This window comes from Triticum urartu, chromosome 2A, assembly GCF_056163025.1.
Source record: "Triticum urartu cultivar PI428250 chromosome 2A, HENAU_Tu73, whole genome shotgun sequence".
Classification (NCBI taxonomy): Eukaryota; Viridiplantae; Streptophyta; class Magnoliopsida; order Poales; family Poaceae; genus Triticum; species Triticum urartu.
In genome coordinates this window covers 574,592,300-574,611,649 of record NC_141874.1, presented here as the reverse complement: position 1 = coordinate 574,611,649, position 19,350 = coordinate 574,592,300, and the positions used below count along the sequence as shown (strand labels likewise).

The 19,350-nt window shown below is 45.9% G+C and overlaps 1 protein-coding gene, 1 long non-coding RNA gene and 1 pseudogene across 3 annotated transcripts; 1 reads left to right on the top strand and 2 right to left on the bottom strand.

The window, feature by feature from the left end:
- Positions 1 to 216: 216 nt before the first annotated feature.
- LOC125533691 (uncharacterized) lies at positions 217 to 3,291 on the bottom strand. Of its 2 annotated transcripts, none has more exons than XR_007294335.2 (6): positions 3,031 to 3,291; positions 2,819 to 2,938; positions 2,502 to 2,571; positions 1,851 to 1,933; positions 1,057 to 1,229; positions 217 to 594 (listed from the first exon to the last, which is right to left on the bottom strand). It is a non-coding gene; the product is annotated as an uncharacterized LOC125533691 (long non-coding RNA). The 2 variants fall into 2 exon arrangements; XR_015615169.1 differs by having other exon boundaries at positions 3,036 to 3,291.
- Positions 3,292 to 6,953: 3,662 nt separating this feature from the next.
- LOC147985989 (uncharacterized) lies at positions 6,954 to 8,060 on the top strand. The gene has a single exon (XM_087541825.1). It carries the CDS (start codon positions 6,954 to 6,956, stop codon positions 8,058 to 8,060), a length of 1,107 nt encoding a protein of 368 aa, XP_087397951.1.
- A 7,864-nt stretch (positions 8,061 to 15,924) lies between these two features.
- On the bottom strand, positions 15,925 to 19,139 carry LOC147985988 (protein FAR1-RELATED SEQUENCE 5-like; annotated as a pseudogene).
- Between the last annotated feature and the right edge of the window lie 211 nt (positions 19,140 to 19,350).

Genomic DNA, 19,350 nt, shown 5'->3' with positions numbered 1-19,350 from the left:
ATAGGTAGTAGTAGCGTGGGTTAAACCCGCGCTACTACTAACTTTGTTAGTAGTAGCGTGTGCCACCCACGCTACTGCTATTTCACACCCGCGCTACTACTATCCTAAATACTAGTAGCGAGTTGTTGTTTCCCACGCTACTACTAACTAATTGCAAATTTAAAAAAATAACAGTTAGATGCAGTTGCTTCCATCAGAGACACGTCCAATGAAAAATAAGCTCAGGTCACAGAACCATCTTTAACACTTGAAGCATTCATGGATACAATAGTGAACATCTGAACAGGAAGAAATCACGACATCCCATATCATACGCACACAACTATCATTAAAAGGTGGGTACTTTCCCTAGCTTTCCATCAACCTAAACAGACCACTTCTCTAGATGTATCTACCAAGACTCGGAGTTTAGACGCAGGTGGACCTCCCCCTGAACTGTGGCGTCGAGGTCCTCCTCCTCGGCGACCTCCAACGTCAAGATTACCTGGATGATCATCTGTGCGACGCGGTCGCCGGTCTTCATAGCCAAGTCCACCTCCGAGTCGTTGAAGAGCACACTGCCCACCGGGTCGCGGTAGTCCGCGTCAATCAACCCTGCGCCCATGTCGGGAAAGTGAAAACTTGTTAGTTAGCGTCCACATCCAAATCTAGTAGGGTATTTTATTTCTTTCTAGAACATGCACATGAATCAATAGTGACAGCCAGAGTAACAGTACATCATTAAAAACTAGCATACAATTCAGAGTTGAAACTACAGAGACTAAAATTTACATGGATTGTTCTAGGCATCTAGCCCAAGAAAACAGAGCACTAGCTAGTTGTTCCATGAAACGATCAGATGGTACAAGAGATATGATTCGTATCCTCTATGAGTTGACACTCTACTCACAGCCAGCCTTAGCGACACGTTGGATCCTGCAAAACCTTGAATTCATTGTTCTGACGGCAAGGCATAAGCCTGTTCAAATTACCAAGGTGTGCAGATATGAATTGTACTACACATGAAGTATTTGCGGAATTCTGAAGCACTCTGTTCTCAGGATCACCAGGTGCTACCTGTTTGTGGCTCTCAGCCTCATCGGCATGTTGGCGTCCGGTCCACCGAGACTGCCAATCGTCGCCTCGTACGTCCTGGTGGCCAACAGGGTGGACGACGCCCAACGCACAACTTGGACGGAGGAGTTGCTGCGCCTGGGAGCTTCCTCGCCTGTATGGTTCATCTTGTTGAGCTGCCAAAATACACACACAAAATCATGTCGGAGAAAATTGCCATAAACTTTTTTACAAAACTGCTTGCCAAATCCCCGTGTAGTGAATTTGCTATATAATTTAATGCTGAACTTTTTCTAATACACACTAAACTTGCATACAACATATTCATAACATCACTTCTCCTAACTGCACTATGATCTATCCATTCAAGAGAGTTTGAACTTGGTAGCATCATCTCCTAACTGTGTCCATCTCATTATCTTTTACAAAACAATTCTCAATATGGAGCAAATAACAACAGGAAGGAGGCCACCACCATGCACATACAACATCAGCATGCAAGCTAGGGGCACAAACATACAGTAGCAAGCATGAATTTTGTAGACTATGGGAATTAAAGAAACATCAGTAAGTTGGTAGTACACATGACACACAGAAATAGTGAGTAGGAGCACATGGTTTTGAAGTAGTATCTATAGTAATTTGCTACCTTATTTTTAGGTCACACACTCACAATATAGTAACTGTAAACTACTTCCAAGTTGCCAAATTGAAAGGTTGCAACGACGATACCGTATGCTAGATGAATTGTATGGTTGAAACGGAGAAAACTCAAAGAATAGGAATACACGACCAACCTTGCCATTGATGATAGACTTGCTTCTCGCGCATTCCTCCTCCGATTTGTCGGATTTTGAGCAGCAAATGATCCGACTTCCCACTGAAACATACATAAGAAAACATTTTCAACACCTAATTCACTAGAGATGACTCACCAAGGTAACCATTTTCCCCTAAGCAACCGATGAACAATGAATAATTTTGCATATCTGAAGAACAAAATTTGGATGGTGGTAACACCAAAGCAGCATATGGTTGCTATAAGGTTTTTTTAGTCTGAAGAATGGTAACATAAATGTAATGGATGATTCTTCGATTTGTTTGGTTAGGTTGCCGAAGGCAGTCTATTAGGCCATCACAAATATTTTAAGGTGGTGTTGATAATCATCTTGGCAGTGAAAATATTTTGGGTGTGAAACAGGGTCCAGTAGATTGGAAAGAGACAGCCCAACAGCAATCAGACGTGAAGCATAATTGTTGATGATGTTACTACTCTTGATGGCATGACAAAGAGACCCCGACAGTTGAACATTCTGTGTCTGAAGAACTACGTGCTGCAGGATGTAACACATATCTACTTACAGCACCCTTGCCGTTATTTGTAGAAGCAAATATAAATGCTTAGTGTTGACCTCAGCAAAAACTGCTGAAAATACTAGAACACTGACCTTGTGCAAGTAGAATCTGACTTCACCGATATGCACAATAACATCTGTTGCAAAGTCAAAGACCACCAATCTGCACGTATCAACAAACTTGTGAGCATATCATATTGAGAAACAGAAGACACAAACACTCTTTGGCAGCCATGGTAACATAACAAAAAACATTACAGAGATTTAGTTTTATACAAGCAGTAACGCTCCTACGCCTTTGTGTGGATGTGGTTGTGCTGCTAATTAACTGAAACCAGAGGATTCATGGAAGAACAGAGAAGAGGGGCAGAGGAAGAAAGTGAAACGGCCATGGGGATGGGGGTGCTTACCCAAGCTAGGATCTGTTGAGGCGGAGGTCCTTGGTCCAGCACCGCACCGGAGTAGGCGACGGTGAACTCGACCACGTGCATGCCGTGGTGGTCGTCCTCGTCCATGGAGGAGGGCGGTTGCTGCACCGAACCGAAGAAATAGGTGAGGGGGTTAGGAGAGAAGAAAGAAGGGGAGAGGAGAGGGCATGAATCGAGGGGAGAGGAGATCGCACCGCACTGGAGTTGGAGGCAGCCGAAACCCTAGCCGCGGGGAGGGGTCGCGCGCGAGCGCTTGCCACCACGAGGAGCAGATCTGGTCGGAGGGAAGGAAGAACCGTCGTGAGAGCTCGTGGGTGTGCAGTTCCGGCGACGGCCGCCGGAAGTAGTCGGAATCGCCCGGCGTTGGTGGCGGCGGCGAGTGTTCACGGGAGGAAGAGGAGAAAATGAGAGAGCGATGGTGGTTGTTCGCTAGGCTAGGTTGGTTGTCTCGCTGGGCTGGGTGGGCTGGGTTAGTTTTAGCGCTTTTCGTGACCAGCGCTATGACTATATTTCTATTGCTAGCGCGGCCCAGCAAACCCACGCTACTACTATGGCCTATTCCGGGGGCATCGTTGGAGATCATTTAGTAGCAGCGCGGATTTATACCCCTCGCTACTACTATCAATTTAGTAGTAGCACGGTTTTTATACCCCTCGCTACTACTAATTAGCAGTAGCGCCCATTTTTAAACCGTGCTACTGATAAACTTCTGTGCATAAGCTTTTCCCTAGTAGTGTCTTGATGTTCATAAAATCCTTCAGTGATGTTGTCTGGGGGGAGAGAAACTTGAGCCTCATAGTCTCTAACTCATTTGCGTTCCGAACAAAGAACTTTGCAAATTCAATGTTTTTGTTGCAGTGTACATATTTTTTCCAGCGTTACTGTCTTCAGGCGAATGTCATGCTGTTTGAGAAACACCCGGTGCTTGTGGCGCCACTTATTTTTTACACCTTCCTCGCGGCATACTCCTCCCTGAAAATGCATAAAGAGTGAGAGTACTCGAGGACTACAAAGGGGGATAGAGGCCTCGAATATAGTACGTTGTGTTGTATGTGCTTTCAATGTGTCTGGAAATCGTTACCTCGATAAACAGGTTCTCTAGGCTAGGAAAGCATTGCATCAAGGCAACAACCTTGTTCAGATTTAATGACATGTGGATAAGCAGGGTCTTCACAGATTGAACCACCATTGATAGGCTGACTACAGACAAAGCCTGCGACAAGCACATATCATAAAATTAGCTGGATAAAAGGTCGCGCGACATGAAACTTCGGCACTGCAAGGAATGCAAGTAAAGATTATAGTGCAAAAGGTGAGCACCTCGATAACTGTAGAGCCAAAAACAATCTTGGATTCAGGAAATCCTTCATAAAAATTACCCAAACACTCAAGCTTAGGTGCATGAAAGACAGTTATCTGCAAGTGCCGGCTCTGAATATCATGAATCAATCATTTAAGTGAGGGCGCATCCTCAACAACGAGTTCACCATTCTCACAAAGGATACAGATGACTTCAACTTTGCCTGAGTTTATTATGATGCAGTGGTCCAAGTTATTGCAAACAAGCAGGAGCCACTTGAGGGCAGGGCAACAATGGCTGATTATGCTTTGCAGTGAGACGTATGATATATCAACTTCCAAAAACGAAAGCCTCTTGAGGAGTGGAAGTTTAAGTGATCGTGCATACTTGTCAGGTATCTGGAAAAGAGCAAATGTGACGGTGTGCAGTGAGGAGGAAAATAGCAGCGTGGAAGTCGGCGGTGAGGGTGCGGACGAAGAGATTTCATGTGGTAGTGTGCTGGTTTTTCCAACAAAACCTGGGAACATGTAATAGAACTCGAGAACCTGGAGATACTTCAGTCTTGGGGATCGAAGCCAGGTGTCAACTGTAGAGGGTCTGCAGTGGAGGTAGCACGCCGGAATGCAGAGACGATGAACTGTGCCCCCATGACCAGAGAGGATGGCTTCCGGAAGGCACGAACCATCAACGTTAGGTTGAAAACTACACCGAGTTCCAAAATATCTAATGCGAATGACATCCTTACTGGGGAGCATGGACAATACGTCGATATGAATTGTTTCTAGGGGCTTAAAAAGACGACCGACAGGGATCTCACTGCAGTCGAGATTCAGAGGAGCGGTGCGCCATAAAGGACGCCATCGACGTGCGAGGATTTGAGTGCGAACGCCTTCCTTAGTGGACAGACGAGAGATCACCTCACCGAGGATGGCGCCCGGGAGGTCGCTGATGCGGTCGGGACCAGACTACTCTTCTTGATCCTCGGATCCGGTAGGCGCACCCTCGCCGCTTCCAGACGCTACCGCCAAACCACCAGAGGAAGGCGTCGCTGGTGGCGTGAGCCTCGCCCTCTTAGTGCTCGGGGCACCGGAGTAGACCTCCATCTCCGTCTCCATTGCTGGGATCGCGCCGCCTGCGAGCGCTGCTATATGTGGCGTGGATCTGGACAGACGGTGGATCTGGAGAAATGGACTAGCCTTTCCATCCATGAAACGACTTAAATACCCACGACGAGGAGCGGAGGGGTCCAGATTAATTACTTCTTCTATTTTTCTTTCTGACAGGAGGGCCCGGTTTAAGTACTACATGTAGCAAGTCAATGGTAGATGGGTGCTTGAAACATTAAATAAAACCACGACTTTCAAGGTACAAAATGCATTGTTGCACACGCAGACCAGGCACGGACGTGCCCCTCAGTGCTGTAATTATTTACGGCACACATTCACTAGAAGAATCTGTTCGACGCCGGAAGCACGGTGGACTCATTAGGAAAGAGAGGCACGCACGTGACGCCCACGAAGGCATGGGCTAGCACTCTCTGCAGCCACGGTTATGTACGTTTGTGATTCTCTGTGTTTCAGTCACTAGGGTCACAGGCACAGGCGTCAAATCCACAAAGGCATCGTGTGCTATTATATAGAGTCATGTTCTCTTGTGTTTGTGTTCCGAATGATTCAGATGACTCGTTCAGACGGAGAGGCACGGACGAGAAGCCCATGGTGGCATACTTTAGTATTAGGCAGGGTCACAATCATGCGTTTATTGCACATGGTCGATGATATTACATAGAGTCATGCTCGCCTGTGAGACTCGACCAGACGGAGATGCACGACCGTCTAGCCCACGGAACTGAACCTTTGTCTTACGCACAGCCACGGGCGTTTACTCTGTGAGGCATGGAATTGCCTATATGAGAGACGCTAATTTTAAAAGCTCATTTCCTTGTATTTAAAAGCATAGACGTTAAGTCCATACAGACACGGTTCAGTACCGAGTTGCGTCACGCTTCTTTCTTGATAAAGACATCGACGTTTGTGGCTATCTATATTTCAGTGTCAAGGGTCACAAGCACGGGCATACATCCCTCAAAGGCATGGCGTGCTATTATATAGAGTCACGCACAAAGGTTTTCTGATCGTGTTCCGAATGAGTCGGTGGACTCGGTCAAAAGGAGAGGCACGGACGTCCATCCCACTGAGGCATGGTTCGTTCCTAGCCGGAGTCACGTTTGTGCGTTTATTACAGAAACCTAGTAGAATCGGGTGACTGTCCTTGTTACAATTGTTTTCATTGTAAGATTTTTAACTCAAATGCACGAAAGGCAACTTTGTATGTTTAGTAGCGTCACGATCCTTTACGCACGAAGACGACTTTTTGTGTGTCAGTGTTTCAGGTCACAGGCACGGTTGTCAAACTAACAAACGCATGACGTGTAATTATCCAGAGTCACCTTGGTGTCTCTTTGTGTTCCAAATGCATCCGTTGACTATTTTACCAGGACAGGCACGGTCGGGATGGCGATGGAGGCATGCTTGTGTTTTGTGCGGAGCCACGTTCGTCCGTTGATTGCAGAAACACAACGTTTCGGTGAGCGTCTCCACGTATTCGGGTGTGAACGCCACGTGGCGCCGCCACGGAAACCCAAGGGTCCGACGGACGTCTCCTCCGGTGAACCCGGTCTGGCTCGTCGCCCGAGGCCAGGCTTCGGCTATTTAAGGCGGACGGACGGCGTCTCGAAACCCTAGCCACACCCTCTTTCTTGGACTGTCCAGATCCACGCCACAAAAAGCGGCGCTTGTAGGCAGCGCGATCCCAGCAATGGAGACGGAGATGGAGGTTAACTCCGGTGCCCCGAGCACCAAGAGGCCGAGGCTCGCACCACCGGCAACGCCTTCCTCTGGTGGTTTGGCGGTAGCGGCTGGAAGCAGCGAGGGTGCGCCTACCGGATCCGAGGATCAAGAAGAGCAGTCTGGTCCCGACCGCATCAGCGACCTACCGAACGGTGTCCTTGGTGAGATCATATCCCGTCTGTCCACTAAGGAAGGCGCTCGCACTCAAATCCTCGCACGTCGGTGGCGCCCTGTTTGGCGCGCCACTCCTCTGAATCTGGACTGCCATGAGATCCCTGTCCCACGTCTTTTTAACCCACTAGATCAAGTACATTTCGAGTTGGTCACCGCGAACTCCGCCACACTGGAGGAACTCGTCCGCGTAACATACACTGGAACTTTTTTTAGAGGAGAACATGTTGGTGAAGATAATTCCTATGGTGATTCGTACCTTCCAGATGCCATCCTCTCGGGGCGTAACAGTGCAGTTCGCCGCCTCTGCATTCCGGCATCCTACCTCGACTACAGGCACTCCATGGTCGACGACCGGCTTCGATCCCCAAGACTGAACAATCTCCAGGTGCTCAAGTTTTACTACATGTTCCCACCATGCTTGAGACAACATGACATAGGGCCATTCTCGTGCCCTTCGCTCATGCCATCACCACCAGCATTAAACCCTCAGATTTCCTCCTCTCTCCAAACCATCGCCTTTGCTCTTTGCAAGTTACCAGACAATTATGTACGGGTGCTTAAACTACCACTGCTCAGGAGACTCTCGCTAGTAGATGTTGATGTATCAGACGTCTCATTACAAACCATCATAAGCTCTACTTCTCCTACACTTGAGTCTCTGATGCTTGTTTGGACAGTCAAGCACCATTCCATCAGAATAAACTCACCTAACCTTATAAGCATTGGCATTTCTGGTTACTATGGGAAAATTGTTATGGAAGATGCCTCGTCACTTCAACGGTTGCTTTGTGATGGTGATTGCAAAAAGTTGCGGATAGTTATCACCTCTGCACCTAAACTGCAGGTCATGGGCAAATTATCTAATATTTCTTTGAATCCGGCATCACAAATGACCGTATAATTATTCAGGTACTGACTTTCAACAATACTTTCACCTCCATTCATTGGTACGAACAAGTTCCATGCAATTCAACCTTTACTCTACTAATATTATGTTTTATTCTACATGAAGTGTTTGCCGACAGTGAGCACATCCACAGCGGTTCATTCTATCAAGACGTTGTCTATCAGCATGGATTATGACCTGCACGCAGTCTTTTCCTTGGTGGAACACTTCCGAAGCTTGGAAAACTTGTATATCGAGGTGATGCTTCTCACACAAATTGTAAAACACATACCATGCATGGTGCAGAACTCCATTCAACAAAAGGAAAATGTCACATACTTTTGTATGTAATGGACAAAGGTGTATATAGTCATGGACCAGTATTAGGACAAAACTAAAAAGAAAGCTTTTATTACATTAGAGGTTATAGACTTATTCCTTCACTTGCTCTCCCAGCAGAATCACTCTTTATCGAGCTTAACCATTTCAAATATTCATGTTTATTCAGGAAATAGCCTCTAATGAAGAAAGTCTTGCGAATGACTGTTCTTCCAAGCACCATCATGACGTTCGTTTGAAGTCACTGACGCTGGAAAGCTATGTTCAATGCGACAAAAGCATTCGATTTGCAACATTCTTTGTTCTCAACGCAGCACAGCTACAGACTATGAGGATCAAGTTTCTTCTTCAGGAACACTTCACAGAAGAATTCTACAAGCAGCAACAAGACGTGCTTCAGTGGGACAAAAAGGCTTCTAAACATGTTTGCCTTAGGTTGTTGCCAAGTTGCAACCACGGGAACTTGGATCTAAGGCACGCATGTGTTGAGCACCTGGATTTAAAGGATCCATTCACTTGTAAGTGCTGAAAACAATGCTGGAGTGAGATGTTCCCACCACTTTCCGGTTTGGAATTTACGTTGGTGTGCTGAAACAATGCTCGTACCTTTTTTGCTCAATCTGTAACCTTGCCAACAGCGAACTCGGTATTTCGGTTGATGGCTAAACGGCCTTTTGCTCATGCCGTACATTTCATTAACTAAAAGGGCTTCAAGTCTCTGCAGCCACGGCTATGTACACTTGTGACTTTCTCTGTTTCAGTGATAAGGGTCACAGGAAAGGGCGTCAAATCTGCAAAGGCATCGTGTGGTATTATATAGAGTCATGCTCGCTTGTGCTAGCGTTTGTGTTCCAAATGATTCAGTGAAGCACGGTTTGTTAGCAAACACACAGACGACCATGACTTCGTAGAAAAGTGATTCGAGGCGCACTGTTCTACCTGTCACACAGGCATGACCATGCCAAACGCATGGTTTGCCACGAACCACACAACGGCCGTGAAGTGATACGACGCGCACTGTTCTACATGCCACACAGGCACGCCCGTGATTCCATGTGCTTCAGTAGCACGTAAAGACGTAATTCTTTCACAGGAAACGCCGGAAACCTACTGCCAGGCACTATATGCATTTGTAAAACAGAAACACAAACACAACCGTGACCCGTTGTGTTTGAAATCTTTGCATCACAGAAGCACCGCGTGAAGGCACATGAAGTACGGTTGGACACGCATCGCAAGCACGGTTATGCACACGAGGTACGGTTAGGCACAGTGCAGGGACATAATTGCAGATGTCACCACTGTTGCGCGTTTTTTAAAAGCACGGTCTTGCACTCTTTGTGTTTCAATGTTTCAGTCATTAGGGTCACAGCCACGGGCGTCAAATCCACAAAGGCATTGTGTGTTATTAAATAGAGTCATGTTCACTTGTGTTTGTGTTCCGAATGATTCAGTCGACTCGTTCAGACGGAGAAGCACGGACGAGCAGCCCATGAGGGCATACTTTAGTAATAGGAAAGATCACAATCATGCGTTTATTGCGCATGGTCGATGGTATTACACAGAGTCATGCTCGCCTGTGAGACTCGATCAGACAAAGATGCACAGGCGTCTAGCCCACGGAACTGAACCTTTGTCTTACGCACAGCCACGAGGTTTACTTTGTGAAGCACACAATTGCCTATATGAGAGACACTAATTTTAAGAGCTTATTTCCTTGTATTTAAAAGCACATACATGAAGTCCATACAGACACGGTTCCGTACTGAATTGTGTCACGCTTCTTTCTTGATAAAGTCTCTGCAGCCACGGTTATGTGCGTTTGTGAATTTCTGTATTTTAGCGATAAGGGTCGTAGACACGGGCATCAAATCCATAAAGGCATCATGTGGTATTATATAGAGTCATGTTCGCTTGTGTTTGTTTTCCGAATGATTCCGTCGACTCGTTTAGATGGAGAGGCATGGACGAGAAGCCCATGGAGGCATACTTGAGTATTAGGCAGAGTCACGTTCGTGCGCTTACTACAGAAACATAACAGAATTGGATTCAGATGTAAACCCTCACTGTTTACTTTGTGAGGCAATCAATGACCGATCCAAGAGACACTGTCCTTAAAAGCACGGGCAAGAAGTCTCTCCAACCACGGTTCTGTACCAAAGAGCCACTGTCGAAGGCATGAAAGTCATGCAACGAGGGCCACACATCTAGTAGTAGAAAAAGCACTTTATCAGCTGGCGTTGCTCCTTTTCTATGCGCATAGTAGGGTGGCTATGAAAGGCACGTTATTCAAGAAGAGAATGAAAATCACAATGCCAGGACAAGGTCAAAAGCATGGTTGTGAGTCTGCAGTGTCACGGCTAGAATCCTCGAGACGCATTTCGGTGTGGCTTGTTGAGTAGAAACTTGGTTGTGCGGTAACCAGAAGCACTACATAACGCCACGCAAAAAAGGTTTGGTTCACCGTTGTGGTGGCTCTATATGCTTTCAGCTCTTTTCATCTCGCCTGTGTCGCAGCTGAGTAATAAAAATACATAAACAAGCAAAATCTGTTATGATTACATTTGCTTTGTTTCTACAACTGCACAAATAAACTTACAAGCCGTTTTTTATAACTACAGTACGAGGACCAGAAACAGTGCAGCGGCTCAAATGCAGCTCCATCAGTGCAAGGCACCCATCACCATATATAAGACAGGCACCATGCAAGTCAACCATCATGCAGCTCTACCTGCAACACAGGCACGGTTGTACATCCATTGTGTGCATGACAGGTACATATATAAGACAGGCACCGTCATACATACAACACAGCACGCTTACACATGCAGCGCGCATCTCTCCACTGAAACATTAAATCTACTTTATGTATCTTAACCTTGGTGCCACAGCATTTTATGGTCCTTCGGCCGTACAAAGCCGCAAAACCACACATTTCCTTCATGACTACATGCAACACAAAAATAGACAAGCCTACACACGGTGCAAAGACTACAACGGTTGTCTGATAAAGTTTACATAAAACCCAAGCTCAAAAGAACGCAACAACAAATAACTCCATACACCTGGACAACTAACACAAGGCCTGATTTCAGCATCCACACCTGAACGGAACCGTCAAATCCAGGTATTCAACACTCCTATTTCTTAAATGCGGACGCGCGTGGCTGCAACTTGATGATAATCTAAGACGTGCACGTTTAGAAGCCCTTCTATGCCACTCCAGAACCCTTTGTTGCTTTTCGTAAAATACTCCCGTGAACTCTGCGGGAGGGGAGGTAAAATTAATTGTCATGGTCTCCAGATCCTTTGCACTAAGAACAAAGAACATCGCAAATTCAGTGTAACTCCCAGAGCGAACATAATCTTCCAGCGATACTGTCTTCAGACAAACATCATGATGTTCGAGAAACTGCTGGTACTTACGACGCCATTTTTTTCACCACGAGAAATCAACGATCCCTAAAATATAAATGATAGGTTGAAAATACTTAGTGTCTATAAAAAGAGATACATACCATCAAAAAACCAAATGCAACAATTATTTCTACCACCTTCGTAACAAGAAGTTAGACATAGACTTGTCTATATATGGATGTATACAACAATAAATCATGTGTAGATACGGGTGCATCAATTTTAGTCAAAATTAAGACAAGCATTTCAAAAAGGAACGAGTACTACAGAATGCAAATTTCTGAAGATCATCACCTCGACAAACAAGTTCTCTAGTTTTGGAAAGCATTGCAGTCCACCTTATAATACATGTAGATAAGCAAGGTCTTGACAGATTGACGCATTGTTGTTAGACTGACTGCCTTCAAACCCTTGATGAAAATTAACAGAAGATGGATCACAAAACTAATAGCATAAAGGTTGGATGAAATAAAACTTGTTTCCTCACAAATAAAGTTAAGCTGGAAGTATCATAAAAACTCAATACCTCAAGACACGTCAGACGACATGGATATGGTTCAGACGCAGAGACAGCGGTTACCTCCAAGTCCTGACTCTGCATGAAGAATACAACATAGACCATCAAATTAATAGAACAAACATCGGAACAAGTACAGCTATGTTCCAGTATTAAGGAAAGTCAGTACCTCAAGACACTTCGAGGGAGACACAAACACGAATTCACCCAACGTCTCTAGTTTAGGTGCAGAGACAACGGTTATCGAATAGTCGTCAACCAGACAATCAACAATCAACCGTCGAAGTGAAGGGGCATCCTCAACAATGAGTTCCCCGTGTGGACAACAAATGCCAATGCTTACAAGGTTAGGTGAGTTTATTGTGACACGACGACCTCCTCTGTTGCAAACAAATAGGAGAGACTCAAGTGCAGGGCAACTAGAGTGGATTATGCTTTGCAGCAACGCGTCTGATATATCAACAGCCACAAGCGAGAGTCTTTTCAGCAGTGGTAGCTTAAGCGTCCCTACATAATTGTATGGTATTTGGCAAAGAGCAAAGCCGAGGGTGTGGAGAGAGGAGGAAAAGCGAAACACGGACTCCGGTGCCGAGGGCGTAGTTGAAGTGCATAGATCCAATAGAGTTACCTCTTGCGTCAGAAATTCTGGGAAGACGTAGTAGAACTCAAGAAACTGGATATTGTTCAACTTCCAGGATCAGAGCCAGGCATCAACAGTGGAGGGCCTGCACTGTAGGTAGCACACCGGAATAGAGAGGCGGCTAACCGAGCCAGCATGGCCGGACATAATGGATTCCGGAAGACTGACAACAGGATTTCGACAGAGCCGCGTTCCGGAATAGCATTTGCGAACGGGCTCCTTGGTGAAGGCGCACAGATGAGGTATGGCCTCGATATGAACTTTTTCACCATTGTTAAAAAGACGAGAGTCAGAGATCTCGCGGCAGTCGAGATTCAGAGGAGCGATGGGCCACAAAGGACGCTAGGGACGTGCAAGGATTCGAGTACGGATGCCATCCTTGATGGGAAGATGAGAGATGATCTCACCTAGGACGCCGTCGGCGAGATCGCTGATGCGATCCGCACGACATCCCTCTTCTTCCTCATCGGATCGGGAGGGAGCACGGTCGCCGCTTCCATCCCCTCCGATGACCAGCACACCACCAGAAAGCGGCGTCGCCGGTGGCGCCACTCTCGACCTCTTGATGCTACGAGTAGCGCTTTCCATCTCCACCTCCGTTGCTGGGGTGGGGCCTCCCACAACCAGTGCTCACTGAGGTGGATCTGGAGAAATGGATTACACCCTGTCAATCCACGAGACGGCTTAAATACCCACGACAGGGAGCGGAGGGGTCCAGATTAATTACATCTTCTATTTTTCTTTCTGACAGGGGGCCCGGGTTAAGTACTACTCGTAGCAAGTCAATGGTAGGCGACTGCTTGAAACATTAAATAGAACCACGACTTTCAAGGTACGAGATGCACTGTTGCACACGCAGACCAGGCACGGGCGTGCCCGTCCGTGTATTAATTATTTACGGCACACATTCAATAGAAGAATCTGTTTGACGCTGGAAGCACGGTTCTACAGTCATCTTGCCTCTACGAGCAGCAAAATTTTCCACGGACACATTCACATTTAAGTCAATAGAAGATTCAAGGCCGTGCCTCTGCTTTGCAAATGATTCTGCTGAAGCGCTCCTGTCACGGCTTGTCACGTACCAGACACACGGTATGGCTTGGCATTGTCACGTACCAGACACACGGTCCTGCCTTTGGCATTGTGACGCACTGTTCTACATGCCACACAGGCATGTAGAACAGTTCGTGTCTACGTTTGTGTCTCTTTGTGTTCCACATGATTCCGTTGACTCTAACACCAGGAGAGGCACGGTATGGAGGCTCAGAGAGTCATCCTTGTGTTTTACGCGGGATCACAATTATCACAGGCACGGGCATGAAGCGCGTAAAGGCATGGTCGGTGGTATTACATAGAGTCACGCTAACCTTAGTCTTACGCACAGCAACGGGCGTTTACTCTGTGAGGCATGGAATGGCCTATACGAGAGACCCTATTTTTAAAAGCGTATTTCCTTGTACGGGCATAAGCACATGCATACATCATAGAGGCACGGGTGTTTACTCTGTGTTTTAGTGTCAAGGGTCACAAGCATGGGCATACAGCCCTCAAAGGTCTTCTAATTACATAGAGTCACGCACAGAGGTTTTCTAATTGTATTCACAATGAGTCGGTGGAGAGGCATGGTTTATTCTTACCCGGAGTCACGATTGTGCGATTATTACGGAAACCTAATAGAATCGGACGACTGTCCGTGTTACAATTGTTTTCGCTATAAGATTTTAACTCAAATGCACGAACCGTCAAGTGTGACAGTGTTTCAAGTCAGAGGTCACCTTCGTGTCTCTTTGTGCTCCAAATGCATCCGTAAAGATGCTCAGGGAGGCATGCTTGTGTTTTACGTGGAGCCACGTTCGTGTGTTAATTGTGGAAACCCAACGTGCGTGTTACAATTAAGTCACTAGAATATTCAAGGACGTGCCTCTGCTTTGCAGATGATTCTGCTAAAATGCGGACAAAACCAAGTGAATGAAGTGATGGCAGAACCACGGCTTTTCAAGAACGAGACACACGGTCCTGCCTTCGGCATTGTAAAGCACTGTTCTACATGCCACACATAGGCACGACCGTGATTCCACGTGCCTTAGTAGCATGTAAAGACGTGATTCTCTCACAGAAAACGCCGTGAACCTACTGCCGGGCACTATATCCATTTGTAAAATAGAAACGCAAACACAACCGTGACCCGTTGTGTTTGAAATCTTTGCATCACAGAAGCACCGCGTGAAGGCACATGAGGCACGGTTGGACACGCATCGCAAGCACGGTTATTTGAAGTACTTACAGTAATGCATTCATAACAGAAGAACATGCGTTAGAACAGGCGAGGCACAGTTACCACGAAAGCCACGGTTATGCAGCCCCAGAAGCACGACCCAGATTATGTGCTTAAAAACGTTTTCGTTCCATAACGGTGGGCGTGACCATGCAACCGTGAGAGTCATGGTTGAACACTCACCGGTGCCATGGCCGTGGCTGCCTGTGCCCTTAGGTTATTTTTATCTCTCTATCACGCAGCAGAGAAGCATGCTTGTATGCTTACAACATCCACGTTCAGAAACCGACGCGGCTGCGGAAAATAACAAGGAAATATGTGCCTCTGATATTTTCGTCCGCCGAGTAAACAATACATAAAGAGGCAAAAGGCGTTCTTATTTAAATTTGTTTTGTTTCTATAACTGCAGCAAATTAACTTACAAGCCATTCTTATAACCACAGCACAAGAAAATAAACAATCCCCACCAATTGCTTGCTATTTCATCGCTCCACGTGCGGCCTTGTTTTTGAATGTTCAGCGATCCATTCTTCCTTCTCGACCCTTGTGCAACCCCACCCTTCTGAGTAGCTATTCAACCTATTTACCTGTAAAATTAATATTCATACATAAAAACAAAGTGAAAGATTGCGGTTATCACTATTTTTTTGCTTATGTCTTGTTTAAGCTGCATTATTACCTTTTAATTTTTCTATTCATACTGTTCTCCGATACAAAAAAGTCTCCACTCAGACCTTTCCTTTCTGAAAATGGACTGCGCAGATTCCGTGCCTTGTCCCGGGCTTCCCTGCATGCATTCTGCGTACATGCAAGACTTTGGTAAATGCTCCCTGCTGTCAGTGGGGTCGTTGGAATTGCTGGCATCTGACGTCTTCCTCCTGGGCTTGGAGTGCATTGTCCTGAGCCGTTTGATGTCCTCAATGGTGTTATCGGCCATTTCATTGACCTTGCCCTCTTCTCCTACTGCGATTTCCTCTTTTCCTCTTCAATCCTCATCCTCTCCTGCACTTCTGGGTTATCCGGGCAGTTTGTTTTCCTGTGACCCTTTTCTCCACAACGGCCGCACTTGGTTGCGGCTTTGTAGCCTTTTCCTTTCTTCTCAGAACCAGCTTTGATTCAATCTCCTTTTTTCGTACCCTTTGAGCCACTCATGGGAGGGTTCTTGAGAGTATCGACAAGAATGCATGTGTCTGGTTCCTCTGCAAGTGCCGCCATGACTTCTATTTTCATATCTACCGTACACTCACGCAGCACATGGTATGCCTTCTCTTTTCTACATGCATTTGAATAGATATCCGACAACTCAGCGTAAGCGAGGCTGAATCTCATAGTTTCATCGTCTTGTATGGTCATGCTATCACCTTGACTTGTAGATAGAACTTTCAGACTTTCTGATAGATTCCTGGTCCATCTGGGGATGACAAAGGATTTTGGAAGTTGATCGATCATGCCTGTTTGGTCCATCACCTTAAGCACATGGCAGCACTGAATGCCATCCCTACTCATTTTCTTGCAGCTGCAACTGTATATTTCTTTTTGCTCATCCACATCTACCCTGAACTCAGACCTGTCAAATTCCTCGCCGGGATATGGTCTCCACACTTTATCTCCATGATCAATAATCTTTTTAAAAAAATACTGCCTCCCCTTTGCCAGATCAGAGCACTTGAAGTAAGTCTGGTTCTGTAGCTCCAGCTGGAATTTCCTGAAAATTTCATTCGTGTATACTTGACTTGCTTGTCTTTCAATCGGAAAACCGTCTCTAGTGATGGCGCCTTCTCTTCTGTTCGGTATCTTTTCTTGTCAAGCGTGGCGAGGCAATTTTGCTGAATTGTGTGATACGCATCAACAAACCTTTTTATAGTGTCCTTGTGGTCGACGTAATTCTTCCACATCGAATTCGTGCTCTCACTGCGAGTGGTTGTTGACGAGAAAGGATAGAAACAGTCCTTGAAGTAGGCCGGCACCCAAAAATTTCGGAGTTCCCATAGCGTGTTCAGATGTTTGTTCCCTTCCGCCTTGTGTAGAGAAATTGCTGCTTTCCAGGCACGCTCAAACTCGTCTTGATCTAGTGAGTTTTTGACGATTTGAAATATATCATCAGACATCCATGGGTGCTGCGCAAACACTGCTGCGTTATTTTCCTTCAGGTTCTTCCTAATATGCCACCAGCAGAACATGTGCCTCGTCCTCGGAAGAGCTTCCTTTATTGCAGTCTTCATCGCTTGGTCCTGGTCTGTTATTATGTATTTCGGCTCTTTACCTCCCATTGCCTCAACAAACATGCTTAGGAGCGACTTGAATGACCCTATTTTCTCATCCTTCAAAAGGCCTACTCCAAATAGGACGGTCGACCCGTGGTTGTCGACACCTATAATTGGTGCAAATGGCAATCCATAGATATTCGTAGAGAATGTGGTGTCGAAAGACACAAAATCTCCATATAGATCATGATGACCCACAAGTATAGGGGATCTATCGTAGTCCTTTTGATAAGTAAGAGTGTCGAACCCAACGAGGAGTAGAAGGAAATGATAAGCGGTTTTCAGCAAGGTATTCTCTGCAAGTACTGAAATAAGTGGTAACAGATAGTTTTGTGATAAGATAGATTGTAACGAGCAACAAGTAACAAAAGTAAATAAAGTGCAACAAGGTGGCCCAATCCTTTTATAGTAAAGGACAAGCCGGAACAAACTCTTATAATAGGAAAAGCGCTCCCGAGGACACATGGGAATATCGTCAAGCTAGTTTTCATCACGTTCATATGATTCGTGTTCGATACTTTGATAATTTGATATGTGGGTGGACCAGTGCTTGGGTGCTGTTCTTACTTGAACAAGCATCCCACTTATGATTAACCTCTATTGCAGGCATCCGCAACTACAACAAAAGTATTAAGGTAAACCTAACCATAGCATGAAACATATGGATCCAAATCAGCCCCTTACGAAGCAACGCATAAACTAGGGTTTAAGCTTCTGTCACTCTAGCAACCCATCATCTACTTATTACTTCCCAATGCCTTCCTCCAGGCCCAAATAATGGTGAAGTGTTATGTAGTCGACGTTCACATAACACCACTAGAGGCTAGACAACATACATCTTATCAAAATATCAAACGAATACCAAATTCACATGACTACTCATAGCAAGACTTCTCCCTTGTCCTTAGGAACGAACGTAATTACTCACAAAGCATATTCATGTTCAAAATCAGAGGGGTAATAATATGCATATAGGATCTGAACATATGATCTTCCACCAATTAAACCAACTAGCATCAACTACAAGGAGTAAGCAACACTACTAGCAACCTACTAGCACCAATCCCGGACTTTGAGACAAGAATTGGATATAAGAGATGAACTAGGGTTTGGAGATGAGATGGTGCTGGTGAAGATGTTGATGGAGATTGCCCTCTCCCGATGAGAGGAGCGTTGGTGATGACGATGGTGATGATTTCCCCCTCCGGGAGTGTCGTGGTTTTGTCACGGCAGATGTCCTCGTGAAAGGACGTAGTCGTGGAGCCATCGCAACAGGTTAGCTTTAAGGGGTTAAAGCGGACACAGGGACGCAAGGGAGTTTATACTAGTTTGGCCCCTTCAATGAAGGTAAAAGCCTACGTCTAGTTGTGATGGAATTGATGGGGTTTCGATGACTAGGGAGCAAAACAAGCTTCGCCTAAGTCTCGAGTTGTTGTCTGTTGTCCTTGAACCGCCGCCGGGTCGTCCCCTTATATACATGGGTGACGCCCGTCGGTTTACAGAATCCCAACACCGGCTCATATACGTGTTCGGTTTGGTCTCTACTTATTCCTAACTTACAATACAAGTTTACATACCGACGTCGGTTTACGGCTACAGGCCTTAAACCGATCATGGGCTTTAAGCCCTCATCTACCTTCATGGGCTTTAACATACTTAACTACTGATGAAGTTAATCCGGCCCAGATAGGCCGGTTTATGCCCAGTAGTAATATCCCCAATATTAGGCCCCAGATTGATTTGAACAGGTTCATGTCAATCCTTTAGCAAAAACTTCATCTTCAACATCTTCTTGTAGTTTGGTGAACTGCCGTGATGTCATCTTCTCTGATTACTGTAAACCGGAGTGACGT